At 42.9% G+C, this 26,678-nt stretch overlaps 1 protein-coding gene across 2 annotated transcripts in view; it reads left to right on the top strand.

Annotated features, from left to right (window-relative positions):
- Positions 1–26,678, top strand: part of MUSK (muscle associated receptor tyrosine kinase) — a 59,235-nt gene that overhangs the window by 9,319 nt on the left and 23,238 nt on the right. Inside the window, exons 5-9 of one of the 2 annotated variants that reach the window (XM_063180175.1) lie at positions 388–529; positions 16,642–16,766; positions 20,573–20,732; positions 21,120–21,123; positions 25,000–25,266. In XM_063180175.1, coding sequence (XP_063036245.1) covers positions 388–529; positions 16,642–16,766; positions 20,573–20,732; positions 21,120–21,123; positions 25,000–25,266 — 698 coding nt within the window. Of the gene's footprint in view, positions 1–387; positions 530–16,641; positions 16,767–20,572; positions 20,733–21,119; positions 21,124–24,999; positions 25,267–26,678 lie in introns of those variants that run through there. The other variant, XM_063180174.1, reaches the window with a different exon arrangement.

Below are 26,678 nucleotides of genomic sequence, written 5' to 3'. Positions count from 1 at the left end.
GAAAGGAAGCATTTGGAAAATCCAGGGCTCATCTCATAAATATCTTCATTTGCAGTGATTCTACATATGAACGAAATGTTCTCCGTGTATCTATATGTTTTGTGATATATGCTTGTCGCTGCTAACTATGGACAAATACTGAGGAAAGCACTTGTGAGTGTTCTCTTTAATAGGAGCTCTTTCAAGCTATAACTCACTGATCTGCAAAAATAGCAATGGGTGAATGTGTCATGTCATGAGCAGGAAGAGCTGGCCCCAAATCCTTGAGTTATAGGACATGTATGGTGCTCATACATGTAAGCCCAAATTTTGTAAACAGATTTTTGATGCTGTTTGTGTGCAGCCTGCATGTAGAGTCCTCACCTCAATGGCTCCTTCCTCCGGCAGGAGACTGCTCGCATTGCTGTCCTCGATTCTGGGAATTTAAGGATACACAATGTTCAGAGAGAAGATGCAGGACAGTATCGTTGTGTAGCCAAGAACAGTTTGGGCACAGCCTATTCGAAACCTGCAAATGTGGTAGTGGAAGGTGAGTGACTTTTGAACCAGTCTCCAGCTCCATGTGCCAGCCCCTCATGTATACCCCGTTAACTTGAATTTACCTGAAGTAGTGTGTTGATGTTGTCAAAACCACCCTACAGGGCGATAATAAAAAGAGGAGAGGAGAGGAGAGGAGAGGAGAGGAGAGGAGAGGAGAGGAGAGGAGAGGAGAGGAGAGGAGAGGAGAGGAGAGGAGAGGAGAGGAGAGGAGAGGAGAGGAGAGGAGAGGAGAGGAGAGGAGAGGAGAGGAGAGGAGAGGAGAGGAGAGGAGAGGAGAGGAGAGGAGAGGAGAGGAGAGGAGAGGAGAGGAGAGGAGAGGAGAGGTTTTGCTATTGTAGACTTGAACATTTTCTGCCCACTAAATGAACACTAGGTTGGTTTTTCAGTTTCTGGTCCTTATGTGCTTTGTGTCCAGTTCTTATGTGCAGAAGGTATTTGCTTTGTGGTGTAACCATCACCAGTTTCAGAGTGCTGAGAACAGTAGACAGGGATACCCACATGTTGGCAACAAGGCATTCTATCTTCCTGAATTGTATAAGAGAATTTGGTTTGGGCAAGGGCTTGTGGCATGAATGGGGGACTGACTAATTTAGTAGACAAACAATTTTTTATTTCTGATTCAGGATGCCTGTAATGCAGAAAGTAGAGAGGGTCTTCATTTTCTTAGTAAGCCTCAAAATGCTATTGTAGGTTACATTTGGCCTGGAGCTATCCGAGGTTACTTAGTGTGCAATCCCATTTCTAAGAAGAACGTAGACTTCCTTCTGAGAGCAGTATCAGATGTATTAGATCCAGCTACACATTACTATAGGTCTGCTGTTTTCTTAAAAAAACATGAATTTTTCAGGTTTTTTTTGTCCCTTTTTAATATTTATATATACAGACCACGTATACTAGAAATTCCTTAAATAGCTTTAAAACAGGAAGGCAGCTATTGTTAACCTACATTCAGAACTGTACTTCTCCCAGACTAAAAGTAGTGAAGCAAACTGAAAACAGTTGGATATTGATGTGAACAGCTTGAGTCCTGGGTTTTAGTTTGGCCCCTGTCACTGAGACAGTGGGCAAAGGCTTGTCAAGAGTTAAACTGTGAATGGCAGATTGGTGCTATGAACACAAACGCTGAAGGGACTCTGTCACTGCAATTCTTTGCTCTAGATTCTGCCAAAGCCAGTTAGGGAATCTAAAAACAAGCTGGAATTGCACCAAAAATCTAGGCTGCTAATGTTGATGGTTTTTCTCCATCTCCAGAATTATGCAGTGGCCTGTTAATTCAAGGACTGGCAAAATAAATCACAAATACCCTACTTGGGGTGTGTATGTGTGCTCTTTTTAAAAGGAGGAACATTAGTTCCTAATTGATCAGTGGCAGGTCAATGCTCCCACACAAATTGTCCCCTCATATTCCATTCATTTGTTGGGTGAACAAATAAATACTCTTCTTCAGCCTCACCTGGGTTTCTCTGGTAGGACACCTGTATAATATACTTAATTTCAGGTGGCCACCCAAACTAGACAGACACGTGTTTAATTTATATTTTTGGCTTCCAAAATCTAGAGGTATTAATCCTGATTTAGTTCATAGAGTGAACTGCGCAGAATCCATTTGTTCAAACTGACATCAACATTCATAATCCTGACACAGCAGCTTGCTGTGCATACAAATCCCTTCCCCTGATGGTGTTTTAGATCAATTTTCATGGATATTTAGCATAACTACATGTGTGCATACCTGTGTACGCCTGCAAGTTGGTATTTGCACACATCACCCTCACACACCTCTACTATTATTTTTAGTATCCCTCCCCTCCTGCCTCTCCTACCCCATTAGTATCAGCATTTGAAAATAACTCCAAGTAAATAATATGCTAAAATTTTTCAAAGCAGGAAAATCACACTTCAATATTCTTTGAGCATTCATAGTGTTCATAAAATTTATGAAAATTGTTGTTTATTGCTTCTCTGTAATAACATTATGATTTTTTTTTGTTAATCTTGGTCCCAGTATTTGCTGGAGTCCCCAGCCAGCATTGTGTGGTTTAATATTAAAATAAAATGAATAAGCATGGCTGGTTAACTAGGAATATTTAATTCAAGGCAAGTGTCCATTCAAGGAAAAGTGTAAATATTTATGCCTAGCTAGAGCTAAATCACTGATTCATTGTGTACTTCCATTTTAATGGGTCCTGTGTGGCATCCCACCCTTGCACAGAAGGGAGCTCCCAAGGATCATATGTCCTTGTGGTTGAAAGGAATGACAAAAGTAAGAGTGCCTGCAAAAGCTTACAAAGTTTTATTAATAAATTGCACATTTGGCATGGAAATGTGAATGGTAATCCCTGACCTCCTATATAAGCATGGGGCAGTGGATTTTGATAAAGGGTTAGGATGAAAGGAGAGGGACTGAGAGAGAGAGAGAGGATTAAAGAGGAGGAGAGAGAATGAACAGAAGGAAGAGGGCAGCACCACCAGTGCTGGTTCCAGCATCAATCCAGCTGGTAGGTATGCAGGCCCCTGGAACACACGTGTGTCCCGGCTTTGTTGTCCTTTTTATAGTGAAGTTTCCATGCACTGGAGCTAAGTTTGTCACTCTCTACGCAAATGAGTTATCATGTGCAGCCCGTTATTTTTGACCTTTGTGAAAATGGGTTGGGGGGCTTCAGGGATCTTGGGTACTCTTGATCCCCCCTTACATTCCATGCTGGCTCATCAGCATCACTCCTGTGCCTCAGCTGTACTCTGTTGTGCTAACTCTGGGAGCCAGAACAAGGACACTTGTGCCAGAAAGGCACTGCCCTACTTCCATTTGGCCCCTTTCTCCAGTCATGGTTGGTAATGGCTGGCACTACCAACAATCCTTGGTTGGCCCCACAGCTGTGTGGCTATCAGTGCTTGAGACATACATATTAGCCCCTTATCTTCTGGCTTCCACATCCTGCAATTAGCTTAAGGCATTTGTTCAAAGTGCAGAAGTGTTCTTGAAAGACTGACTCTCTGCCCTCTGCAGGCAATCAGGCTCCTAAATGTGCTTTGATCAGGCACATGCTTAAATGACTTGCTCAAGTTGGCCCAGAAATTGCAGCAAGTCACAAGTATATAGCGTGAATTGTGCAGGGTCCATTTTTTCAAACTGACAACAGACTTGGCCCAAAGGTTTACACTACTGATGTACCTTACAGTACTACTTGTCTGGTTCTAGTGGTCCAAGGTAGAACTATTTGAAAAATGCTGCTATTTTGATTTTACAAATATTTTTTCATCTTTTTTTGTCAGTTTTCCTCAACATTCATAATACTGACCTCTATTTATTACTTTAAAAGCACAGCTTTAGTATTTTTAAGGTTTTATTATTTTTAAAGCAAAGTTGAAATAATTTGAGCAATGAGCTTTAGATGAAAATTCAGATGCAGTTCTTGTCAGGAAAAAGAAAGCATTGAAGGCCTCTTTTAGTGGAACTGATTTTTCAGTTTTCATTAGTGAATGCTGTGAAGGAGATAAGGACTCTATAGGCTCTTCACTCTGCATAGACCTGTCCCAGGTAAGGGCAGCCCTTTTGCTTTCCCAGGGCAGGTTTCAGGCACCAGGGCTCAAGTCATGAATTATAATAAGTTAATTCTGGCTTAGGATTTTAATTGAAAGGATTAAAAAGCCTGCCTTTTTGCATCTTTTATCCAACTCTGGGGCAAACTCGGAAGAATTTGGACAAGTGATGGTGAAATAAATTTTTTTCTTTAAAGGCATAATCCACAAGTGCTAGATATACAATCATAACAGACCTAATTGTTGGGTTTGTGGGAAGAGCTTGGTTCCTCACTGGGAACGGTGTTGAGTCTCTGGACAGCATTGCCCTCACTCAAAGTCTGCCTGGGGTGCCTGGGGGACATTCGGAGAAGAAAGAGGCCATGGATCATCCCCTTGATTTGACATCAGAAACCAGGCTCTGGAGATAAGGTATGGAGAAAGGATGCAAGCGGCAAGCATTGGCCAAGTGAGCCAAATGAGTGCCTGCGCAAGGCAGGCATCACTCCTGAAGAAGGGTTGCACACAATTTTTGTCATCTTGGGGCATCCTGTAGCAGTAAAATGATACATGTCTTTGGTTTCCCTCTGAGGAATGTCTCGGAGGAGTAGGGTTGGTTCTTTCTGACATCTGCTGGGATCATTATAAATTAGTTCTTCATTAGTGAGCTGGTTCACAGCTGTTCAGAAGCTGCATCGTTGTATTTTCCTCACCTGGTTCTTCTAGTTACAGCCCACTCAGCTTATGAGAAAAGGACTAGTGAAAGTAATGGCATGAAGCAGAAGTTCAATAGGCAGAAACAAGCTTTTTCCACAAAGGACAAGGCTTTTGCTTTCTACAAAGCCAAACATATAAGAAATGCGCTGAGTGTGTTGGGTCTGCTAAAATTAGCATGTGAAGATGACTTCCTCTTGCTATTGTGCATCCAGAAGTTGGAAGGTACATTGAGATACAGAAAGTAAAGTGTGCTTTGAGATAAAGGAACAATATTATAATCTTGACTGTTTGCCAAGAAATGAGTTTTTAATTTCCTGGAGGCAAAATTTCTGACCTGCAGTTATGTATTCATTTTCTATCATCTTAAGCATTTTGCTAATTAGCTTCTTAATCACTGCATTATCAACTTTGGTAATGTACACTTCTGCAAAACCTAGAAGAGTATTTATATACTCAGTGAAGCAGTACTTTGCCAAAAGATTTCCAATGATTTCTTGTTGTTTGCTGCATTAATTCTCAAAGTGAATCTCTGGCTGAAAGGTTCCTGAATTAATCCAAGATTCAGGACTGTGGTTGAATAGAGGCATTTGCTTGCTTACCTGATCTGTAGTTCACATAGATGTCTGAAGGCTGAAGTTTATTGACAAGATGTTGACTGAGATGACTAAGATGTTCCAGTTTTATCTGAAATCTGAAATCACTCCATTGGAAATAGAGAAGCAGTCATTGCCATCAATAGTGTTGAGATTTGTCATCAAATGCAGAAATTACCATAGATGAAAGTGAAAACTTAGGGAAGGGTATAAAGATTTAAGCTGTGCCAAGAAGGCATTTTTTGGGCCTCCTCTGAGCATTTGAAATCTGTAGGGTCTGTAAGACCTTTGGTTTTTTCCTTTATGCATTAGACAGATATTTATGTACATGAGCCATAGAAGGGGAGGAATTTTCATTTTTGTTGGTATTTGCAGTGACATCAAACCGTTTCACAAAAGCCATGCAAGAGCTTTTCAGGTTCAGCTTCTGGGCCTGCTGCCTAAAATTGCACAGTCTCCAAGGTCTGACATGAGCTAAGAATGATATTCCCCATATCCATTATGTGTGGATTCCCCATATCCATGAATTGTGTGATATTAAAAGAATATATTTAAAGCCATGAGCTCTTGTGTGGTGAGAGGCATGGGATTATTCCTGTTATGAGCATGCTTATCACTCAGACACAGAGTGAAGCTGCCTCATTAATTTTTTCTTAACATGCAAAATAAATTCCTTTAATCTCTTACTATCTTTTTACTATTTGCTTTAATCTCTTACTATCTTTTTCAGATATTATCCTTATAGCCAGTGTTCAGATTACATGTAATTTCTGCATCAAATAAAAAGTGTGTATTGCAGAACAGCTACAAAACAGTAAATTTTGTGATGATTTACAGGTACCATTGCCAGATCTGGGCTCAGTTTTTTCTTTGTTTTGAAGAATGTTTCTTCTGTCCTTAGGGGAAGGGAAGTGCCACCTTGTGAATTGGTAGAATTCACATGAAGAAGGGCTCTTGTTCTTCTTCATTCTTCAAAACAACAATTAAAAAAAAATCACAAAAGAAATTGAAAAGTTGACTATGAATTTCTGACTTGCTTACAAATGAAAAGACACCAAAAACCACATTTCAGCCTTAGCCTTATACTTAGCTTTAACTATTGAAAGAACATTTTCTGGAAACTAATGGAGTTATTGTCACTGAAATGTACAAAGGGTTGTGGTGGATTAGGCACCAGAGCAGCATGTGAATGAATGGCAGTTTTCTGACTCGGGAGACAATGTGAATGGTCTGCTGGAATGTGGTGTGCAAAAGGTTTTTCTTCCCCTGCAGGTAAAGAACAAACTTCCTGTTTTTCTCAGTGTTGCATCCAGCTACCTCTGAAACCTCTGAAGTTCCAGTTTGCTCAGTGATGCATTTTTAATGTTGAAAAGTGTAGTAAAAGGCAATAAATACAGGGACTGCTATGTGACAGGAGAAAGCATGTGGATGGTCCTGTTGGTTGTGTACTGAGTTAGATGCAACTCCATCTTGTGATTTATATGAAACTGAGCTTGATCTCCACCAGCCTGTGGCACCAGAGACTTGTGGAATTCAGGAGCATACTGTGTGATAACCTTTAGTTTTGAAGTTGTCACTCTACAGACACGTGTAGAAATTAGCAATCATACATCTGTAAGGAAACAAACAAACAAAATAGCCAGGGCAAACATTAGAAGAGGCAATGTGTTTAACAAAAAAGCTACCTGTATTCTCCATGGATATATTAACATTTTTGGTTCAAATCTCTGCATTTTCCAGCTGTCTGAAGAGGCATCAGTTAAGGGCTACTGACCCTTTCTTTAACTAGGCCATTTCATTAATTTCTTTGCTGAAGTGTTGCTGCTTCACTTCATCCTGTGCTACTATGTGGCAGTACATAAAACAATCAAATTAAAACAATTAAAGAACCAAATCTGCTTATACTGCCCTGACTTAGATGTTGTTTTGTTTTGCATTCCAGCTCTGGTAGATAGACGTCTTTTCCTGGCCACATTTTATTGCTTATTACTAGCTACTAAAATAGTACCCTGCCACAGGCCACAAAAATGTTTCCCTGTAAGCCACTTCTGAAAACTGCCTTAGCCTTAAAAATAGGAAAGCTTTCCTTGGAGAACCATCCATTCAGAAGAAAAGACTTGCCAGATTCCATCTAGATTTTTATTTTAATCATGTAGTCTAATTCTTGTGCCAGTGAGGAGATGGCAGACAAATTGTCAATAGAAAGCAATGCTATTGCTGCTTAGTTAAGTCCCTCTGAAGTGTAAAGCACTAGTTTCCTTCAGCTGCTTTTTTGGATGTCTTATATAGTCTTGGGACAAATTTGAGATAAATCAGATAAAGCACAGATAAATCAGCAGACTAGCAAGTCACACCAAAATTCAAGTAACAGGAACAAAAACATGTATTTAGTGAAGAAAATTCTATCTATTTGAATAGACCACATTCCAGAGGTGGTCTATATTATGAATGAGCTGACTCCTGATATGCCATCCAAAAAGTTTTTTACACTTTTGTGTCGACTTGCCTGCAAGTAGCATAGATGATGTAGGACAGGGAGATACCAAGAGACCACTGGAGCAGCCAGTCAGCACTGTTGCCTTGCATTTCCCACAAATTAGATTTCAGTGTGAAATCAGAATTTTTATCTCTGTCATCTTTTGAGGCAGAGTGTTTTGGGTCAGGTGAATTGCCAAATAGTAAACTGGCAAGGAAGTTTGAAGTTCTTCTTTTAAGTACTGGATGAAATTTCTTCACAGAAATTCTAATACCAACACTGAAGAAGAGCCTTTGGCTTGGCCTTGAGCAGAGGCAGAAGCTCTGGGAAAGGATGCCTTTCCTGTTTGTGTTGGTGCTGGTGTATGTACCTGCAGGCAATGTCCTGTGATAGTAAAGAGAGAATACAACAGTTTGATTTTAAACATTGCAAAATGTTTATGGGGAGGAAGCATTACAAGTTCGCCTGTAATTACACCAAAGTATTTGGCTGACCTCAGTGGGGTGGCGTGGGCGTAACTGAGAACCCAGAATATCTCATTAAATCTCCTCCTACCTGTGGCACTCACCAGAGTCATCCCAAGGTTCTGAGATGCTGCAGAAGCAATCATGGCCCTAATTACAGGGTAACAGGGAAGGCTGCAGGAGGAAGAAAGCAGCCTCAGACCTTCAACAAATGACAAGTACATGAGAGCTATTCAATTTACTCCCAAATCTTGCTCTGCTGTGACATTGGCAGGATGTTCATGCTGCCTTTGAGTCATTATCACAGGGTGGCCTCTTGCAATGAGGAGCTGCAGTGAGGCTTCAGACAAGGCACATACACAGAATTCTTCTTTAAAAGCATTTGAGCCTGTTATTTCCTTTCGCAAAAGCCTCTTTCCCCTAACAAAGACCTTGGGAAGGCACTTGAAAAACTTATGACCTTCTCACATCATTGAATGAATTGTGGGTTTAAGAGAAAAAATGACATGGCAGTTAAAATCCGTCTCTTCTCTAAACTACTGGCTAGCTAGAAAGCATGAGCTTCCCACAGAACAATGGAGGGAGCGGAGGATAGAGAACATCCATAGCTAACAGATAAAGGGGACCAGAGCAAACTGAGACAAGCATTCTGAAGTTGCTGGAGCTCCTCATAGACCCTCACAAAAAGGGTATATCAAATGGGGAGTTGAGAATTTGGAAAAGAGATGGATCTCTGTTGTAGGAGGAACTAGATGAGTTTACAACACTAAAAACCAAGAATGTGTGATGGATAAGATGAGCAGGGAACAGATTCCTTGCTGTCCCCAAACCAAGGAACATCCTAGCAGGTACTGAGCAGCACTTTAAACCAGACAGAAGAAAGTACTTTTCACATGATATGTAATTAAATTTATGGTACTGCTAATACCAGTGGTGAAGACCAGATGTCAGGATGATGTGTGGATTATCTCATTTTTGGGTGTGCATAACCATGACTTCAATATGTGCACACAGACTAGTAGCCTTGGTAGCAGTCATGATGGGTCGTGATCATGAGTGGAACAGGCAAAGGAATTGCTCCTTGACTTCAGGAGGCTGGGAGCTTCCTTTCCAATTTCACATTCAGTAGTGGGTAGGGGCAAAGATAAATGCACCAGATATGACTCTGTACTGTAGACAAGACAGATCATAAGGAGGTTTAAATGGGTTTTTCCTTCAAAGAAACCAAACACAAATATAAGACCAGTAATGACATGAGAAGAATTTCCTCATTCATTTCCTTGGGAAGTAATTTGAACATTATCCTCACTTGTCCTTGAATCTAGTGTTTGCTCTGTATATAGAGATGAACACTTGTACAGAACAGGTTTTATATAGTTACACAGGATATAACCTATCTATTTACATTTTACTCCTGGTTATTACATCTTTGTGTATTTGTGGTGTCTCCTTTTAGGATTCCAGAGACATCTACATGGAGTGTAAAGTCCTTCACAGCTGAGAAGTTAGTGGCTGATATATTTACCATCACATGAGTCCTTCTACTAATGTAAATTGTTCTACCACCCATAAATCTAGGAGTCCACCCTAAAATAAAGTTAGCTTGAAAAGTTATTGTCTTGCTAAGAAAAATTTTCTTTTCTATCAGACACTAGAGCTTTGAATCTGAAGGCATATGATTCAGGATGGAGAGGTTGTGCTTTGCTCCATCTTCCTTTCACACAGATCTTGAACTGTCTCACCTCATAGCCTCAGGCTCCAGGCTGAGTGTCTATATATTGCTGTGGAATCTAGCCTGTGCTGCATGATGCTTTAAGGACTACAACAAGACCCAAGTCTCCCAATTAATATATCAGGAGCCAGAAGAACTTGCATCTTGCCATTGTGTACAAAATGCAGATACTTCAGATGCATTGGAGGCTTATCCTCCTGAGTTACCACAATAAAAGGGTGAGGGTCAGTGGATGATGAAGTACTGCTTGCTTACAGCTTGCTTACAGCTCTTCCTCACCTTGCTTTTTAGGGCCCCATACATAATAGTGCTGCTCCTTGAGAAATAATACAGTGATTGTGTGGGTTTCCTACAGTGTGTATGTACTTTTTTTTGCTTTGATAACTTGTATACACATGGTTCTCTAGGAATAAACATGTTTGTACATAGATTAAATAAAATAGGTAAGCAATTTGATAGAGATAAATCGAAGTGTCTCATATCAGCTTTGCTGGAGCTGTTTTGCTCCTCTTTGTATTTACTTGGTAGGCTTACAAAAAAAGATAAGTGCTGCAACTTAGGTAAGAAATACTTGGAGATCAAAGTAGAACTGACCTTGCAGTTATCTTGGGATTTAATTATTACCTCATCCCCATTTTGGAAGTGCTAAGCCACGCTCAGAAGCTGCTGCTCCTGCTGCTGGTGCGGCTGCTGCTGCTGCAAGAGGAGTGGTTGACTCGTTGTCTCCTTGCCCTTGCTGGAGATTATGTTCATTCTACAAGGTGGGATTTGGTTCTGTCATGTCAGCTGCAGAGACTGTATCTTGCCTGGTCAGCCCTGGTTCTTGGAATGTGATTAGCTGCTGCACACAGCTTGGAGTGGCTGTCTCTGTGACTGCTGATCCATAAGCATGGTATGTGGTCTGTTCTTGGCACGGGTATTTGAAGAATTTTTTTCATTTTATGGAGGTAATGTTAGAAAACACAAATGCTGCAGGTTTTTATGTATTTAAAAGTGTATTTGTCAGACCTTCCCTCATCTCTCACCTGTGGGAAGGAAATGGTAGTCCCTCTGCTTTTTACCTCTCCCTGATTGCCTGGTTTAGGCTTGTCAGGAAGACTGCATGGTTATGAGCTGAAGGAATCTGAATGGGAAGTTAGACAAATGGACTTCACACTGGCAAAAATCACAGTGGCACAAGTTCATGGCTCTTCACAGCATACAGCTAGCAAGCAGAAATATTTTTTCTGTGGCTTTGTAAGCAACGTCCAAGCCCAGTGGCACCTCTGCAGACAAGAAATAATTCTGACCTTTCACGCTTCAGGTACAAAAGAGCTATGGGAACACTGACAAACACAAACAAAAAATGTTTGCAATTTAGCTAATTACTTACACATGAATTTTGTACAGTGCAAAGTCTTTGCCAGGGTATTTATATCTGGAAACCTTCCAAGACAATATGTGGTTTACCAGTTCCGGCAGCAGTGTAGACATATTGGATCTCAACACAACACTGGACGCAAAGGAAAATGTGTTGTGCACACAAGATTTGCCTTTACACACTGCGTTCTGCAGCTTAGCTGAAAAAATAATATGCTTAAGACCTGGTTTCAGCCACCCAAAAGGTCATATTTCATTGATAAATACAAAGCAGTTGTGGAAAGCGAGGGAGATTGAGATATCAGACCTGGGAGAACAGGCACATTGGGTCTGGCTCCTGTAAAAGAGCAGGCTTTGGCTGCAGTGGGAAGGGAATGTTGCCAGGCAGTTCCCAACCCAAAGTTAGCTCCTGGTGGCCTTACCTTGCTTTGGACTACGGGGGATGCAGATGCTTTACAGTATGACAGGGCTCTGCCAACAAACTCTTGGATGTGAACACCTGTGGATGTTGACAGACTAAGTTAATCCACGTACATGGGAAAGTGTTGCTCATATTCTCTTAAATTCAGGGTTCACCAAAGCAACTGTGGCCTCTGGACAAAAAGCAACCTACCCCACATCCCAAAACTAGTGCTTGAGTGATCCTGGTGTTGCCTTTTTCCCAACCTGGAAATGAAACTCAAGATCATTTTAGTAAGGACATAATATAAGAGTGGATCTTTATTTGAAGGCCTTCAGGGGCAGTTATGGAAAGATGTCCACAAAAGCCCACCCTCCGAAGTATGAGTACATTTTTGTAGGTTTTAGGAAATTAGCATAATTGATAAAAAGCACCAATTAGGAGGACAAATGTTGATGTAATTCCCCTCCCCAGGTCAAGCCCCTTCTCTGGAGTCCCCCAGTCAGCACTAGCTGGGCTTTGTCCATGAAATGTGTCCCAAAGAGTTGTTGTAGGCCTTGGTTCTCAGGAGGAACCAAGACAGCAGAGGGGCCCTGCACCTCCCAGGGCTTGGAGTTCTGCAAGTCCTTTTGTCTTTCTGCCTCGGGAAGGGCCATGGAAAAGTACTGGGAAAACCAGCCACTAGTACAATAGGCTGCAGAGCTACAAATGTATGTGTGAGGAATACAGGGAGCATATTAAAGTAAAAAGGCAAAAAACAATCAGCATCACTGATGCTCTGGGCATCACTTCGTCCTTTCCCCAAAGCAGCAGCATGGCTCCAGGCCACCTACACAGCTGTCTGGTTGTGACTGGCCAAATCCAGCCTTCTTTAACAAAAAATAGGCCTTACCCAGACTGAGGGCAGGCATCTGCCAGGACTGCGGGACCAGACCCCAAACCTGGGAAATTAAACATAGCTCAATCAAAGCCAATGGGGGAAAAAAGTCACCTGGAAAGAGTTAGCCATTCAATGTGGAGGCAGGGGGGAAGGCATACTGCTTTAATCTTTTTATAGTATAAAAATTTTGTGACTGAATAAAAGCTCTACTGTTTGGACCGGATGATGTTACGTAATTCTCAGAAACGAGAGCAGCTGGCCATGGTACAGATACCTCCTAGCAAGCCCTGCAGTGCACAGAACATCATTTACCAAGGCTGTAAAAAATATATTTATTAAGGGGCTTGGGAGTGAAATTTGACATGCTGGCTTGGATTTTAGCTGTCTGGATTTCATTTACAGCTCCTCTGTTTTATTTTCCACTGAAATAAATAAATAAATTAAGCTGTTCTTGCCCACTTTCCCTAACTGCTTTTTCGGCATGCCTGTGGGTGAATCCAGTGCAGAGAGCCAAGGGGTATTGATAAGAATGTTGCTAATCTTGTGATAGTAATGTAGCTAAACAAGCAAAGGCAAAATCCAAATTCAGGAGGATGTGGAAAAAGACAAACAAGTAATGGAAGCATTAGAAATCACTGATTGTTGGAAATTTTCACTCTGAGGAAAATTGAGAATAAGAAAAGGTCCTGAACCCACCAAAAAAAAAGAATTTCACAAACATTTATTTCTATTTCCTGATCCTTCTTCTTGTCTTTCACACCTCTTCCTGCCAACTACACTACCACCAGATTTGCCATTTCCTACTTGCCTTTGCCTCTTGTCTTTACTTGTGGAATTGGGGGCTGGGGGAGGAGAGGGAGGGGGCAGAAAAATCATGGTTGTGGGGTATGTGTTCTGCCATTTAGATATAGGACAGATTTTGTTTCTCATGCAGTTGCCAAAATGGACCCTGAGCTCATCCTGGTGTTCTTGCCCTGCTTTGCACAGGATGGTGACACTGGCTGCACTTATGCAACCCATCCTGACTTTCCCACAGCACTCAAGTCTGACAGCAATGTCAATGTGTTGATCATCTACCCATAGATTACGTGGTTGAGAAATAGGTGACATTATTTTTTTAATACTCTTTCTCAAAGTGATTAAGAGGCCTTTGGAAAATATATCCCTGGATCGCCTAATCAGCTATCCTCCAAAACCTCTTAGGACCCGGAAAGTCTGGTCCTTGTCCCAGGAAATTTCTCATTTAAAAATAAAATAATTAATCCCCCCCCCCCCCCACGCCAGTTTATTCCAGTAGTACCATCTACAGCTTCATACTTAAGTAAAATATTTGAAAGCATGCAAATGTAAGTATCTGAAATGTTAAAGAATTAAATCTGTAACTTTAATTCTGAAGGTTTTGAAAAATGCACATGATAGCCCTGGGGATAGAAGGAATTTCAATTCTTCCACACTTTGGAAATCAGCTTAGTTGCTTATAGGCCAAATTTTACTTAGCCATCCCTCCCTGCAGTACTTGCCACTAGAAACATGTGAATGTTTAGGAGCTATTGCTGGATTTTTTAATCCCAGTATTTGGTGTTTTAGGATCTTAAGAATGGCCTGATGCTTCACCTTGCCTATGGTGGCAGACAACTGCTCACCTAGCAGTGTGCTGGGCTACTAAAGCGAGTGCAGTGATCAGTGCTGATGGTTGGACGCTGGGAGGAGGAATGCAGCTTTCTGACCTCCCCACAGGCACCATGCCAGGCATGAGCTGAGCCAGCCATAGTGCTTGCTGTGGCTTTGCACCCTGCCTGTGCTATTGCCATTTTCAAAGTGTGTCTTTTTTCCTCCTGGCTGAAAGACCCTAGCAGATTTTGGGAGATCAGCTAGTACAGAGGAGGACATACACGCCACCATCCAGCATCAGCTAACTGGGTGCTGGTAATTTGTCACTTTGGTATTAATTTAACTGAGCAGCAGAGCCAGAGAGCAGCATCAGGTGGGCAAGGGTCCCAGCAGCATATTGGGCAGCACAAGAGAAGCACTAAGGGCCATATTCCAGCCCTGGAAGGAAACATGCTGGCTTCAGCTGGAGCCATGTGAACGTAACTGCTGCCAGAGGACAGGCCCCAAAGTTTAGTATTTCTCCAAAAGAAGTATAAAAATAATGATGAGCTTAGCCTGAAAAACTTGGGTCCGAATTCATAACCATCTGGTGTTAATGGCCTGAAGTGAAACTTCAGACAAAGGTTTCATTTTACTTATTTTTCATGAGAAAAGCTTCTGACCAGTGACTGCAGCTTTGCTTATTACTGATGGAGCTTCATACCTGCTGCCTCGCTGAGGGGTAAGGAGGTGCAGAAGCCTGATACTGCTCTGCTTTGACTTTAGGCAGGTGGCACTGAGCAGAGACAGTGGGATTGCTTGAAGCATGCAAAAGAATTAAGAAGCTCAATATAATATTTATCCCCTCGCCATTTTCACTTAACTAACACTAAACTTCATCTTCCAAAAAGCCTCTGCCCAAGAGGTTATTGAAAGGCAAAAAGGATTCCATGCTGAAATTAACTCCAACTGCTACTTATCTATGAGCAAAAATTGTTTTTAGGCTCTTTGTCAAAACAAACCTCAGCTGCATACTAGCTGAGAACTGGGTGGAAGGACTATGTGGAAAGCATATACTTTTTTTCAGTTCAACTGAAATTTTGCAGACAAAGCCTTCCCATCCCAAATAGTGGGGACACTATTAGGAACACTAAGGGGAACACTTAAATGCTCTAATTCTGAACAGGGCAAACAGAAGATGCTGACGTGGTGAGGTATGTTGATAAGGAGAAACACACAGACAAAAGTGGCAAACAAGATCTCAGGCTTTTCTGACAACAGTAAGAGAAACTTCCCAGCTTCTTATAATTTCTGATGGAGATTTTTAGACATTACTGTGTGGTCTAGAAGGTGTAACTCACTAAGCATGAGAAATTTGAGTAAGAAATAGCAGTGCTTTTGAGCCTGCTTCTGTACAGACATTCTGGTGTTTCCATTAAAAATTTTAGGTCAAAACTCAAATGTTCCAGGTGGGAAGTTTCTCTTCTCTGCTTTTCTCTATGTGGTCCAAGTACAGCAAGCTTGTTAAGACCATCAGGGTTGTGTTTCTGGATCAAAATAAGTTTTCAGCAAAAATACTTCAGTTGTTATTTCTGGCCAACAGTCCTCACCCTTGCCCCCTTCCCCAATTCTAAATCCCCCCATTCCCAATCCCCCCCCCCACCCAAAACCAACAAACACAACAAAAATGGAAGGGGGTAGGTGAAGGAAATGCTTATGTCACTTTTCTGCAAAGGGCCCAGAAATCATATTTCCACAAAAGGAGCAAGAGCTGCAGAAATGAGAAGCCACTTCAAAAATCTACTTTTCCACTGCAATCTCATCTTCCTAAAGTTTTTGCCAGCCACTCTCTCATACCTCGATGCTTGATGTTAGACATTTCCCCTCGGGGCAGCTTGTTGTTGTGTGGAAAATGCCAGTGTTTGCAGCACTCCGTGGCAAGTCTTAATCACTGCAATCAGACTGAGATGTTTATCTGACCCTTAACCTTCATGGCACATATCCATACTGGTGGTTCTTAATGGTTCAGACAAAGTTTCACAGGTCAATCGGGGCAGGGCAGCATGGTAACTTGCTGCTTTTTTTGCTGTCAGCTATTCCATCTGCATGCTACCAAAGAGTTTCCTCTTGGTTTTCTTGCACATTACCTCCTCTAGCCTTTGGACTTGACACAGAAATTTCCAGAGGTAAACTTTTGGTCCGTAAGGTGCAGAATGTAACCACACTAAATATTTTTTTTCTCCTCCTCATGGGAAGCCTGTTCATGCTATACTTTTATTCATGGAGCTGTGACTTACAACAAGGAGTACCCCCAGGCACCAGCCTCAGCATTACATTATTGTTCAGCTAACACCTTTGTCTTCTCTTACAGTGTTTGCCAGAATCCTGAAGGCTCCTGAATCCCAAAACATCACCTTTGGATCTGTGGTGACATTGCGGTGCACAGCGACCGGCATTCCAGTCCCTACTGTCACCTGGCTGGAAAATGGGAAAGCTGTAAGTGCCTCTTTTTCATGCTTTTGGCACTGGAGGACTGCTATCAGCTGGAAGGGCTGGTAGTCAGCACCAGTGATTTCTAGTCGTTCCTAACTTAGCACCTTGTTTTTCAAAATGGTTGAGTCCAGTTCATCTCTCTGCTGCAGTTTTCCCTGGAAAAATATTGTCCCCCTTATCCACGGTGTTGTATTACTTAATTTGTTAGGATCTAAAAAGCCCAAGATGAAGGGTGCTTTAGATCTTTCCAACCATCCTCCAAGACAGAATTTCTAGGACTTCATTGTGTCTTTCTGCAGCTATCTTTCCTTTCCTTTTTTAATAACATGGTAAAAATAATGAGGCAAAATTGCATATCTGACAAATATGTCAAATATGACATGGAGTTAGATGGACCAAACTGTTTTGAGGTCAAATACCTGTGGAACCTCATTATGCACAGGATATTTGAAGAAGATAATAGATCTGAAATTTTCTAGGCTGACCTAGGTGATGTGAAATATGTCATGAATTTATACCTGGGCAGAAACATCTTCTTAAGAAAGGCACACCCTCTTCAGTGGCAGGCACCAAAGGATGCAAATCCACTGTGTCTCATAGGAAAGATTCTGTGGTCTAATGATCCTGACCACTTAATATGGGTGCTTGCTTTCAATTTGCCTGGTTTTCATGCCTGTGTGTAGGCTGTTGCAATGTCTTCATATCAGTGAGCTGAATACCTGCTTGATGTCTAATATTGCCTGTGTGGGAGTGAGCAGGGAACCAGTCATGGTAGCATTGCAGCCGAAGCCTGCCATAGCTTCCCTCTAGTCTTCATGTGCTTAAGATGAACATATTTTATTCTCTCTTTGGTCTTTTGACAGCTTTTTAAAGGATGTGATCTCCAGGGCATGATTCTGTGGAGGCAGGTGGAGTGTCTGCTGAGTGCAGGCTGGCGATTTGCTTTTGCTCTTTCTCATGTCAGCCCTGAGTCCTTCTGAGCAGAGGCTGATCTTGATTCTTGTGGACTTGCTGGTCCAGAGGACCAATAAATCCCCTTGGTTCTTACTTCAAGGGGCTATCACTATCCTGTTTTGTATCTCCTCTCTCCACACATTAAAACACGTCATTAAGACCCAATGGCTACTGTGCAGGCTGTCTTGCCTTCCTTGCCTCCTCTATACCTTACTGTGATCTCCAGTCTGATTAGGGCTAATTTTCTATATTCCTTCAATGTTGCTAGGCAGAGCAGCAAAGGGATCAGACCAGCCTCTGCTGGGACCTGTGGGTTCTTGGTGGTTTCTGACAATATTTAGTTTGAGACAACTGCAGATGTTTATTTAAGACTTCTTACCCACTGGTAAAGCGACCTTTTGCAGGGGTCTGGGGTACCTGGAAAGAGCAATATATTTTCATAGCACAGACCTGTACTCTGCTGAGATCCCAGTGAGTGGGTCCCACAGAGAGCTGAGGTACATGAGATGATGGCCCTGCCTGGACCACTGTCTGACTGGTCATATCTGCTCTGCCCCATTGCTGTCTGAAAGGCATAGCCCAGTCCCAGGAGGGTAGTGTTCCTGATTGCCTCATGTTAAATATGGCAAGGAAACCTTAATGAGAGCCTGTCTCTGGGAGAGTCAGCAGGAAGCCAGTGGATGGGGCATGGTGAATTTGAGGGTTGGTTAACAGCAAGGGTGAGTCCTTTGAAGATGCAGCATGCCTATGGCGTTATGGTTTCTGAACACCAACCTGTAATTGTCCTGAGGTTCAAAGAACAGGACTCTGCTGAGCTTACTGAGCTTCCTTGGAAGAGGAGGAGGAAACTCCTCTGTGCAGCAGCTGCCTGGCCTACCTATTTAGAAACACAATACATTTTCCTCCTGCTATGCACCACAGGGCATCATGGACCTTATAATGTAGTTTTCCACATATCCAGGAATAAATGAGCCAGGTGTGAAGATATGAAGAGGTCTATAATTTCCTGGTAGCTGAAGTGATGTTTTAAAGACTAAAAAGAGAACTCCTGGAAAAAAAATCTCAGAAAATGTGGTTGAAAAGGAAAGGGAATCAATTAACACAAGGGAATATCTTAAAGTTTCCAGTAAAGGCAAAAACAGATGGCCAGTGTGGAAGTCCTAGGCACCACTGCCTGTGATTTTCCACTGTACATGGTGCATACTGCTTGTGCTGCTTGTGGTTACTTGATGAACCTCTTCCTCCAGTGTCCCAAGCTGGAAGGAACAATCCCAGTTATCTGTGTGCTCAGCAGGCACAGGCCAGTGCTGCCAGATGTGGTACACCTGAGGCCTGAGGAGCCAGCAGGAGAGAAGACTGGATTAGCACAAGCTGCTCATGGGAAGCAGCCACCTATCCCACCAAGATACTGGAAGGTAGGGAGGGCTATAGGAAATATTCTTCCCACTGAGAAGGGCCCTGCACCATTTTAGTGCTTAGTGGTTTCTGGAGAGAAAAGGAGTCTAAAACTAAATTTGAGCAGCTCTGTAACAAAAGACATATCTGTGAAAAAATATCCCCTGGGCTCCCACCCTCTTGAACTGACTTCATGTTATAAGGCCAAATATATCCCTGGTCCCTTCACTTGCACAGTGGCTGACATACCTGGTGCAGTACTTACAAACTGTATTGGTCTGATTATTTAGTGATTTCTTCCCATGAACATTCTTTCACCACAAGTCTAAGCTGACACTGAGAGAGGCAAAACAAATATATTCTTTTCATAATTTTCTTTTCATAAAGAATCCAATCTGCTTACAAGATATGGAACAACAAGGAAAAACACTGATGAGTTCCTTGTTTTTTTCAATTATTGCTATCAATACAATTGATATTTCATTTCACTGAAAGGTCTCATTGAAAGCACATTTTTACTGACCTCCAGGGAGGTCAGATTAATACTTCTGTCTTAGTTACATGTGTAGGTAGAGTGCTTTGCTGGGGCGAATCCAGGGAGAAAATCTCCAATGTCCTTAGAGTCAGGTTACACCTAGGGGGTCCCCAGGCAACATACCTTGCTTGAATTATGTTTGATGCTTCTTATCAGTATGAAGGTTAGAGCAGGCAATGCTCTCCTTCTTCCTGCCTTTGCAAGATAGAGTCTGTATGTGCCATACTCTCCTACTTTGATGAATGCCATGTTGGCAGAAAGACTTGATGGTAAATCAAGGCCAACTAGCCAAAATCAGCAGGCTTCAAGCTCATTTAACTGCAAATTACTGATCTGGGAAAAGAGCTGGCCAAAATCATCATATTTTCAGCCCCTTCCATATTTCTAGTTGTGAGATAAGAAAATGTATCGGGTATCTGCTGAAGTATTGTAGCCAGAGCACTTTCTATGCTCATGACTGCTTTGAGAGTATTGAAATGCTTATACTAATCCAGAATCAATGACTTCCAAACTATTTTCTTTTCTTCCTCTGTATAGCGGATGTTCACAAAGTCATCCTGTGCAGTTCCTTCCTAAGGCATGAAGAGGCAAACAATCTACTACAAGAAGCTGTGTAGTAATTAGCCAGCTCAATTGCATAAACCAAATTGTGACTATGACCCTCTTGAACTGAAACCTAATTGCAAAAGTATTGCTGAGGTGTGAAATAGGAGAGATCTTTTAGCATTTATTTCTGTGTGTGAAGTTGGCGGCTGTGAAAGGGCCAAAGTAACACCAGCATCCTTAGGTCTCTGCCACTTTTGTCTCCTTACCACATCTTCCTCTGCCAATTTAAATGCCTGGGACTCTGTCTCAGATTTTTCCTTGGTTTGCCTGTTTGTGTCTTTGTTGGAAATATTACTGAGCTGGGCTTTCACTCTTTCAGGTTTCTGTGGGGTCGATAGCAGAAAGCGTCAAGGACAGAGTGGTTGATTCCAGACTGCAAGTGTATGTCACCCGACCTGGCCTGTTCACTTGTCTTGCCACAAACAAGCACAGCAAAACTTTTGGAGCCGCAAAAGCAGCAGCAACCATCAGCATTTCAGGTATGCAGGGAAAGAAGAGGCCATTAATTTTTTTAGCCTTTCCTGCTGGGGAAGAGGAAAGGGATGTGGAATACTGTGGTGGAAGAGGGGAAGCTTTGGAGAGCTGATAGTGTGTGGGGGCCTAAATTTGAGTACAAGTACATCCTCCACCAGGCTATTTCCTCATATACTCTTACACTTTGGAGATGGGCATAGCTGTCATTTCCTGAATGTTTGATGCTGTCTTGTACTTTGTGTCCCAGAAGCACACTTGGTAAGTTCATCCATATGGAGGAAGTTGTGGCCATGACCCAGCGTTGGTATCATCTAACAGCAAAGTGAAAATAGCTTCAAGCAGTTCAGCTTCGCAAGGGGTTGGCATCCAGAAAGCAGGGTGGTTGCTGTCAGAGTAGTACCCTGCCTTGCCTGAAGTTATCTCTTCCCTCAGAGACGTCTCCCAAATGTGAAAATTAATTTCCAAAGAGGAGAAATCCCTCTGTCAGAGCTAACTAACAGCATTTGTCATACAGAGAGAAAGGTGGTAGCTTGTCCCATCCCTCTTTGGACAGGCAAGGGGACTTAGTTAGAGGAAAGAGGAATCAAATTGAACATGGCAAGGTAGCCCTGGTTCTGCTTTTAACCAGGCAGGTACTTGTTTATCTCTCAGTGCCTTAGCTTCTAGTTTCTTGATAAAATAATCATGTCCTTTCTTACACTGGGCATTGAAACCTATCATTCCATAATGTAGTCAGCATTTGGTACTGAATTTCCCATCCCCACTTCTGCTTTTAGCCGAGGCAAATGTGTGTCCTACAAATGCAGTGGGGCGGACAGGTACTTGTGGCTGGTGGAAGTTTTACTCCTCCAGGCTGTGTGTGCTCAGCAGGAGGAGAACTACCCCTTAGACCTGAGCAGGAGTCTGCCTTGGCCTTGCCCCAGCTCACAAGGCTCCAAGGGCAGAGGTGCCCTGGCCCTCGGCTGGTGCCCAGTGCCTCCTCCCTGTGCTGGCACTGCCCAACTCCCTGTGGCACAGCAAGCCAGGGCCACTGCTGTGTGCCAGTGCTGCATCCCCAGCCCTGGCTTCTCCTGCTTGTTACAGCTGCTGCCTCAAGTAATGGATATCCATGTGGCTTAAACACAGGATGCTGCTGCTGGTTACATGGGACCCAAAGGACCAGGATAAAAGTGTGGGTTTATGGTGCAAGAGCCTACTTCAGCTGGCACTGCCATCAACAATCCACTTCCTCCTCTTCCTTTCTCACTTTACAGTGTTCAGTGTTGGCCAACTTTTCTTCCCCACAAGAAGATACAAACAAAGGAACAGAATTTAGATGCATTTTTTTCATACAGCTTGCAGTTGTCAGATACATTTCCTAGCATGGAAATCTTGACTTATGCATCTCAGAGGGAGCAATGAACTGTCACTGATGTCTTTTCCATTTCTTCTTTCTCCTGGTTCATCACAATTCCTGGATCTGGTGCCTCTTGGCAGAATGGAGGTAAGAATGACTTTCTGTGGCTTTGTGGAGGCCCTTTCTGGGCCAGGGAGAAGAAAAATAATGAGCCAAGGGAGTCTGGTTAATTTGGTTTAAATTAAGGGGTAGGGTTCTTTCATTCCAACTGTGCAGATGAGGTTCACCCATAGGGATCACTGATCTTCTTTACAAAGGCATAATTGGAGATTAAGCTTGGGTAGTTAATAGTGGTTTTGAATCAAGCCATTAGTAAGGGTGTTTGAAATACGGTAGTGGGAAGAATATTCTGAAGAAACTTCTGTTTGGTTACAGAGTCACAGTTTGCCTTGACCTTATAAATGTTCATGGCAAAGCTTAACTGCAAGGTAAACTCCTACCTGTTCACAGTTAATAAATGTAATTTGGTTTGGTGCTCACCAGATTAGGGCAGCAGAAGATTGTTTGTTCCAAGCAGAGTTATGGATGAACAAAGCCACTTACATGCAATGAGAAATGAACTTCTGCTTAGTAATTTTTGCAGGACTGAACAATTTAGCTGGTCTTTTCTCTTTAGAATCCTTTCATGTTTCTACACACTGCACTGGCTGATCAGTCTGGAAGGAAAATGAGAATGTTAGCCTGGGAGATGGGCTGGGAGAGTCTGGCCACCACAGAAAAGAGCAGAGCCTGGGAAAGTCTGAGCAAATGGTTTTGCCACTCTGCTGACACAGGCTCCCTGCAAAGGCTATTGCCTCCATCACAGGAGCTTGCAAGGTTGATTCAGGAAGTTTGTAAGTGATTAAGTGACCACCCAATGGCAGACTTACGCCTTACACCTGCACCCCTGCAGGTATGACAGGCATGGGGACACAGACCAAGTGCTCAGCCCATCTGTCCCATAGGTGTTCTTAACATTTGCTGCATTATATTTCCTTTCTGTGATAAACCATTGTAAGAAACATGTTGTTGCTACTTCTCCATTGCAACTTGTTCTGTGTCTCCTTGCATATTTTATAAAAGCAAGGAAACATAATGTTAGCACTGTTATCTCTTCTCGGTCAGCCTCTGAGTCCCCTGAAGTCAGCAGCACAACAGCCCCATGCACACCTGTCCCTGCTTTTGCCCCTGGCCACAGGAAGGACGCAACTTTCAAATTAAGCACAATGGGAATCATCAGGGAAATGCAAATAACATGACCCCTGCCATGCCAAGAGCAGTTCCAGCAGGGTGCTGGGATTGGTGCATTGCTTTGGGGAACCTGCTGCTGTGTGCAGGAAGATGTCATGGACTGTGAGACTCGTGCAGCATGCTGGGAGACTCCTGTGTCACATGAAAGTGTGTCCATGGAGCCTGAGATGATGCAGTGTCAGAGCATCACTGCCATTTTGGTAAACCTCAAAGGATTGGTGCTTTCTTGTATTTTTCATCCAGTGTAACAAAAAAAAATTAAAGAAAAAATTCACATGGAGCCCAAAATAGAGCAGCTAAAACAGGGCCAGGGATTGTCATCTGCAGAAATAGCATCTGAAGAACAGAAATGTGAGCATCCTCTGTAATCCTTTGTCCATGTAGCTCCAGCTTTCCAAAAAAAAAAAAAAAATCAGCAAGAAACCCCAGAGTTAACAATGGGTGATTATTTGGACAAGGGAAAGAAGTAAAAGGCAAAGATACAAATAGCTCTGTTGACTGCTCCAAATGGTTGGCATGTTGTGAATTGAACTCTCTGACCCCAGTTACACTGACCGAATGGCAGTGGGGACAGCTGCACCCAGCCCTCCTCTCTGCCCTGATTTGGCCATGCCCCACACACAGGCAGTCTGTTTTCACAGCTTTGCCTCCCGTATCCAGGACTCTGCATCCCACGGGCTGCCTGGGCAGAGGGCACCTCCTCACCTGCAGTCCTGGCTGCTGGTGGGTGGCTGTGGGAGCCACTGGAAGCACGGCTGGTCTGTGCACTGCCCTTGCCCTGCTGCTTGCTTTTGATGGCCATGGGGAGGAAGGGAGGAAGGGAGGGGGGAGAGATCTCCTTCCAGATACAAATAACATGGGAATGATAAATGGCCCTCAAAGAAGATGACCCTACTGTGATTTTACTGCTCCTGCATAGCTCTGTCTCCATGCTATGTGCCAGGACTTAGCAAAATGGGAGATGTGGTGAAAAGATGCATCTTGCAGAAAAACACTAGGAAGGAAAACACAAAGACTTGTGCCTTCCTTATCTCTGAGTTGTTCCCCAGCTAAAGGTGTGGAAGAGGGACAGGTCAGGAGTGGTGCAGGAGCTCTGGAAGGGCAGGCAGGAGCTTGGTCTGACCTTGTGTAAAACTCCCTGGTACACGATGGGTTGAACTTACCTGGCTCCGGTTCATCAAGTCGATCTTACATTAAACTCTAACTCTTGTTAGACAGCAGAATGAAAAATCCTGAGTTATCACAGAACTGTAAGCAATGCAAGCAAGCAGCATGGCTGATCCCTACTGCAGGGAAGCAGGAAAGTAAAGCACTTTCCCACTAGAGCCCAGGGGCAGGGTAAGGGGCCATGCTAGGTCATGGTTCTCTGTGATTGCTCAGCCTTCAGTCCACTTACAACTTTAACAACACTTGGTCAGAGCCTCCTCCCTGGAGCTCACCTGGGCTGGTACCAGGGTACCCTGCAGAATTTTCATTCTTGTGTTATAATAGCTGGTTTTAGTGGTATAAACATCTACCATGTCCTGTGCCCTCTGTTAGCTTTACACATGCCACTTTATTCAGAAACAGGGCCATTGTGCTCCTGCAGCTGTTTAGGTCTGTGAGCTTACTCTGTGTCTGTGTGTGTGTGCTCTTGTCCCCGACAGCAAGCTGTACAAGGGTGACGCAGGCTACTGCAGCACATACAGAGGTGAGGTGTGTAGTGCTATCTTGGCGAAGAATGCTCTTGTTTTCTTCAACTCCTCGTATGCTGACCCAGAGGAGACCCAAGAGCTGCTTGTGCACACTGCCTGGACTGAACTGAAAATGGTGAGTTCATTCTGCCAACCGGCTGCTGAGTCTCTGCTGTGTAACTACATCTTCCAGGAGTGCAATCCCTCGGGAGCTGGGCCAGCTCCAAAGCCAGTGTGCAGGTAAATGAAGAAAAACATGCTCATATTTCACTTTCATTTTGTGGGGATGTGTATGCAGCAGGGGAGTGGTGAGGGACTGTCCAGGCTTGCTTGCAGTAGCAAGTGAAGCTGAGTGAAGCTGGGCCCTCTAGCTTTGCACAGGTTTTCCCTTTGCTCTCTCCTCTGTACACACAGACTGATTCAGCTCTCACTGTGCTCATTGCTAGGGTGTGGTCTGAATTTGAAGTCCAGACCTCTACATTACATCAGGTGTTTGGAGGATTGTGTTGAAAAGAAGTATCCATTTGAATTACACAAGTAGTTTCAATAATTCATGTTGTTTTCTGTTATTGTTATCTTACTAGGCAAGTATCTATATTTTTTATTACTATAAAGAGTAATTGCTTCTTTCAAATTTTGACTAAATGCAGCTCCAGAAGATGCAACAAATCTGGCTGAGGCAATATATCAATCATTTAGTACTTCCTGCTATGACAAAAATGTGACAAAAATGATGAGACCAGAGACATTGCCTGTGTAGTTGAACCTGATAAGCCAAAACTACAATGTGGTTATTGTATCCTTCTGTATGCAGAGAAATGTGCATTGAAATTGGGCTGACAGGGAACCTGAGGAGTCCAAAGCATCTCTTACTATAGCTAATCTACTGTTGACAGGTATTTGTAAACACATCCCAGTGACAGACACTACGCTCTCCTTACACAACCTCCTGAGCAGCCCTTCCCTCGTTGCTCCTTGTCCTCCCACCATGGTCATGGAGGCGAGTTTCTTTCTTTCCTCTTTGCAGTGAAATTTTACATCCTTCCCAATTCTCCAACTAGATTAAAACAGGTTTTCCCGAGCCCTGCACACAGCTTTTGCTCTTCTGCCCAGTCCAGGTTTGGTTATTTTTAACTGAAACAGAATTATGATTGCCTGCTGTGCTTTGCAGAGGACAGCCCCGCACACACATATCAGGGTGAAGCTTTCTTTTTCCTGTCATGTTCAGCCCCTAAAAGAGTAGTCATAACCCATACCACATTTCGGCAGCTGACATCCCTGCCTAAAGTGCACTGCTTTGATCTTGTCCTCCTTGAAACACATTTTAAAATACTATTCAGATCTGCATTTACTGGAAGAGTAGCCCCAGCTCTAGTGTCACAAATAAGAATATAAACCTTTTCTACAGACATGGCAAGCACACTGCTGGATGGACTTGTGCCTGATGTCTAATGGCAATAATTTCTCCAGTTATGTAGGGGCTTTTTAAGACAATTGGCAACATGTTGGTTTTGTAATTGGGACCTTTTTTGTTGCTTCTCCTCTAACACCTCTAAAACAAAGGCGCAGAGGAAAATCCAACTGTGAATATTGACCATACATTTGGCTTTCTACTTGGTACCTATGCTGCCTTATATCCTACGAAACATTCT

The sequence above is a fragment of the Melospiza melodia genome, chromosome Z (assembly GCF_035770615.1).
Source record: "Melospiza melodia melodia isolate bMelMel2 chromosome Z, bMelMel2.pri, whole genome shotgun sequence".
Lineage (NCBI taxonomy): Eukaryota > Metazoa > Chordata > Aves > Passeriformes > Passerellidae > Melospiza > Melospiza melodia.
Note: the sequence above shows the minus strand (reverse complement) of the source record. Positions and strands in the feature narration are given on the sequence as shown.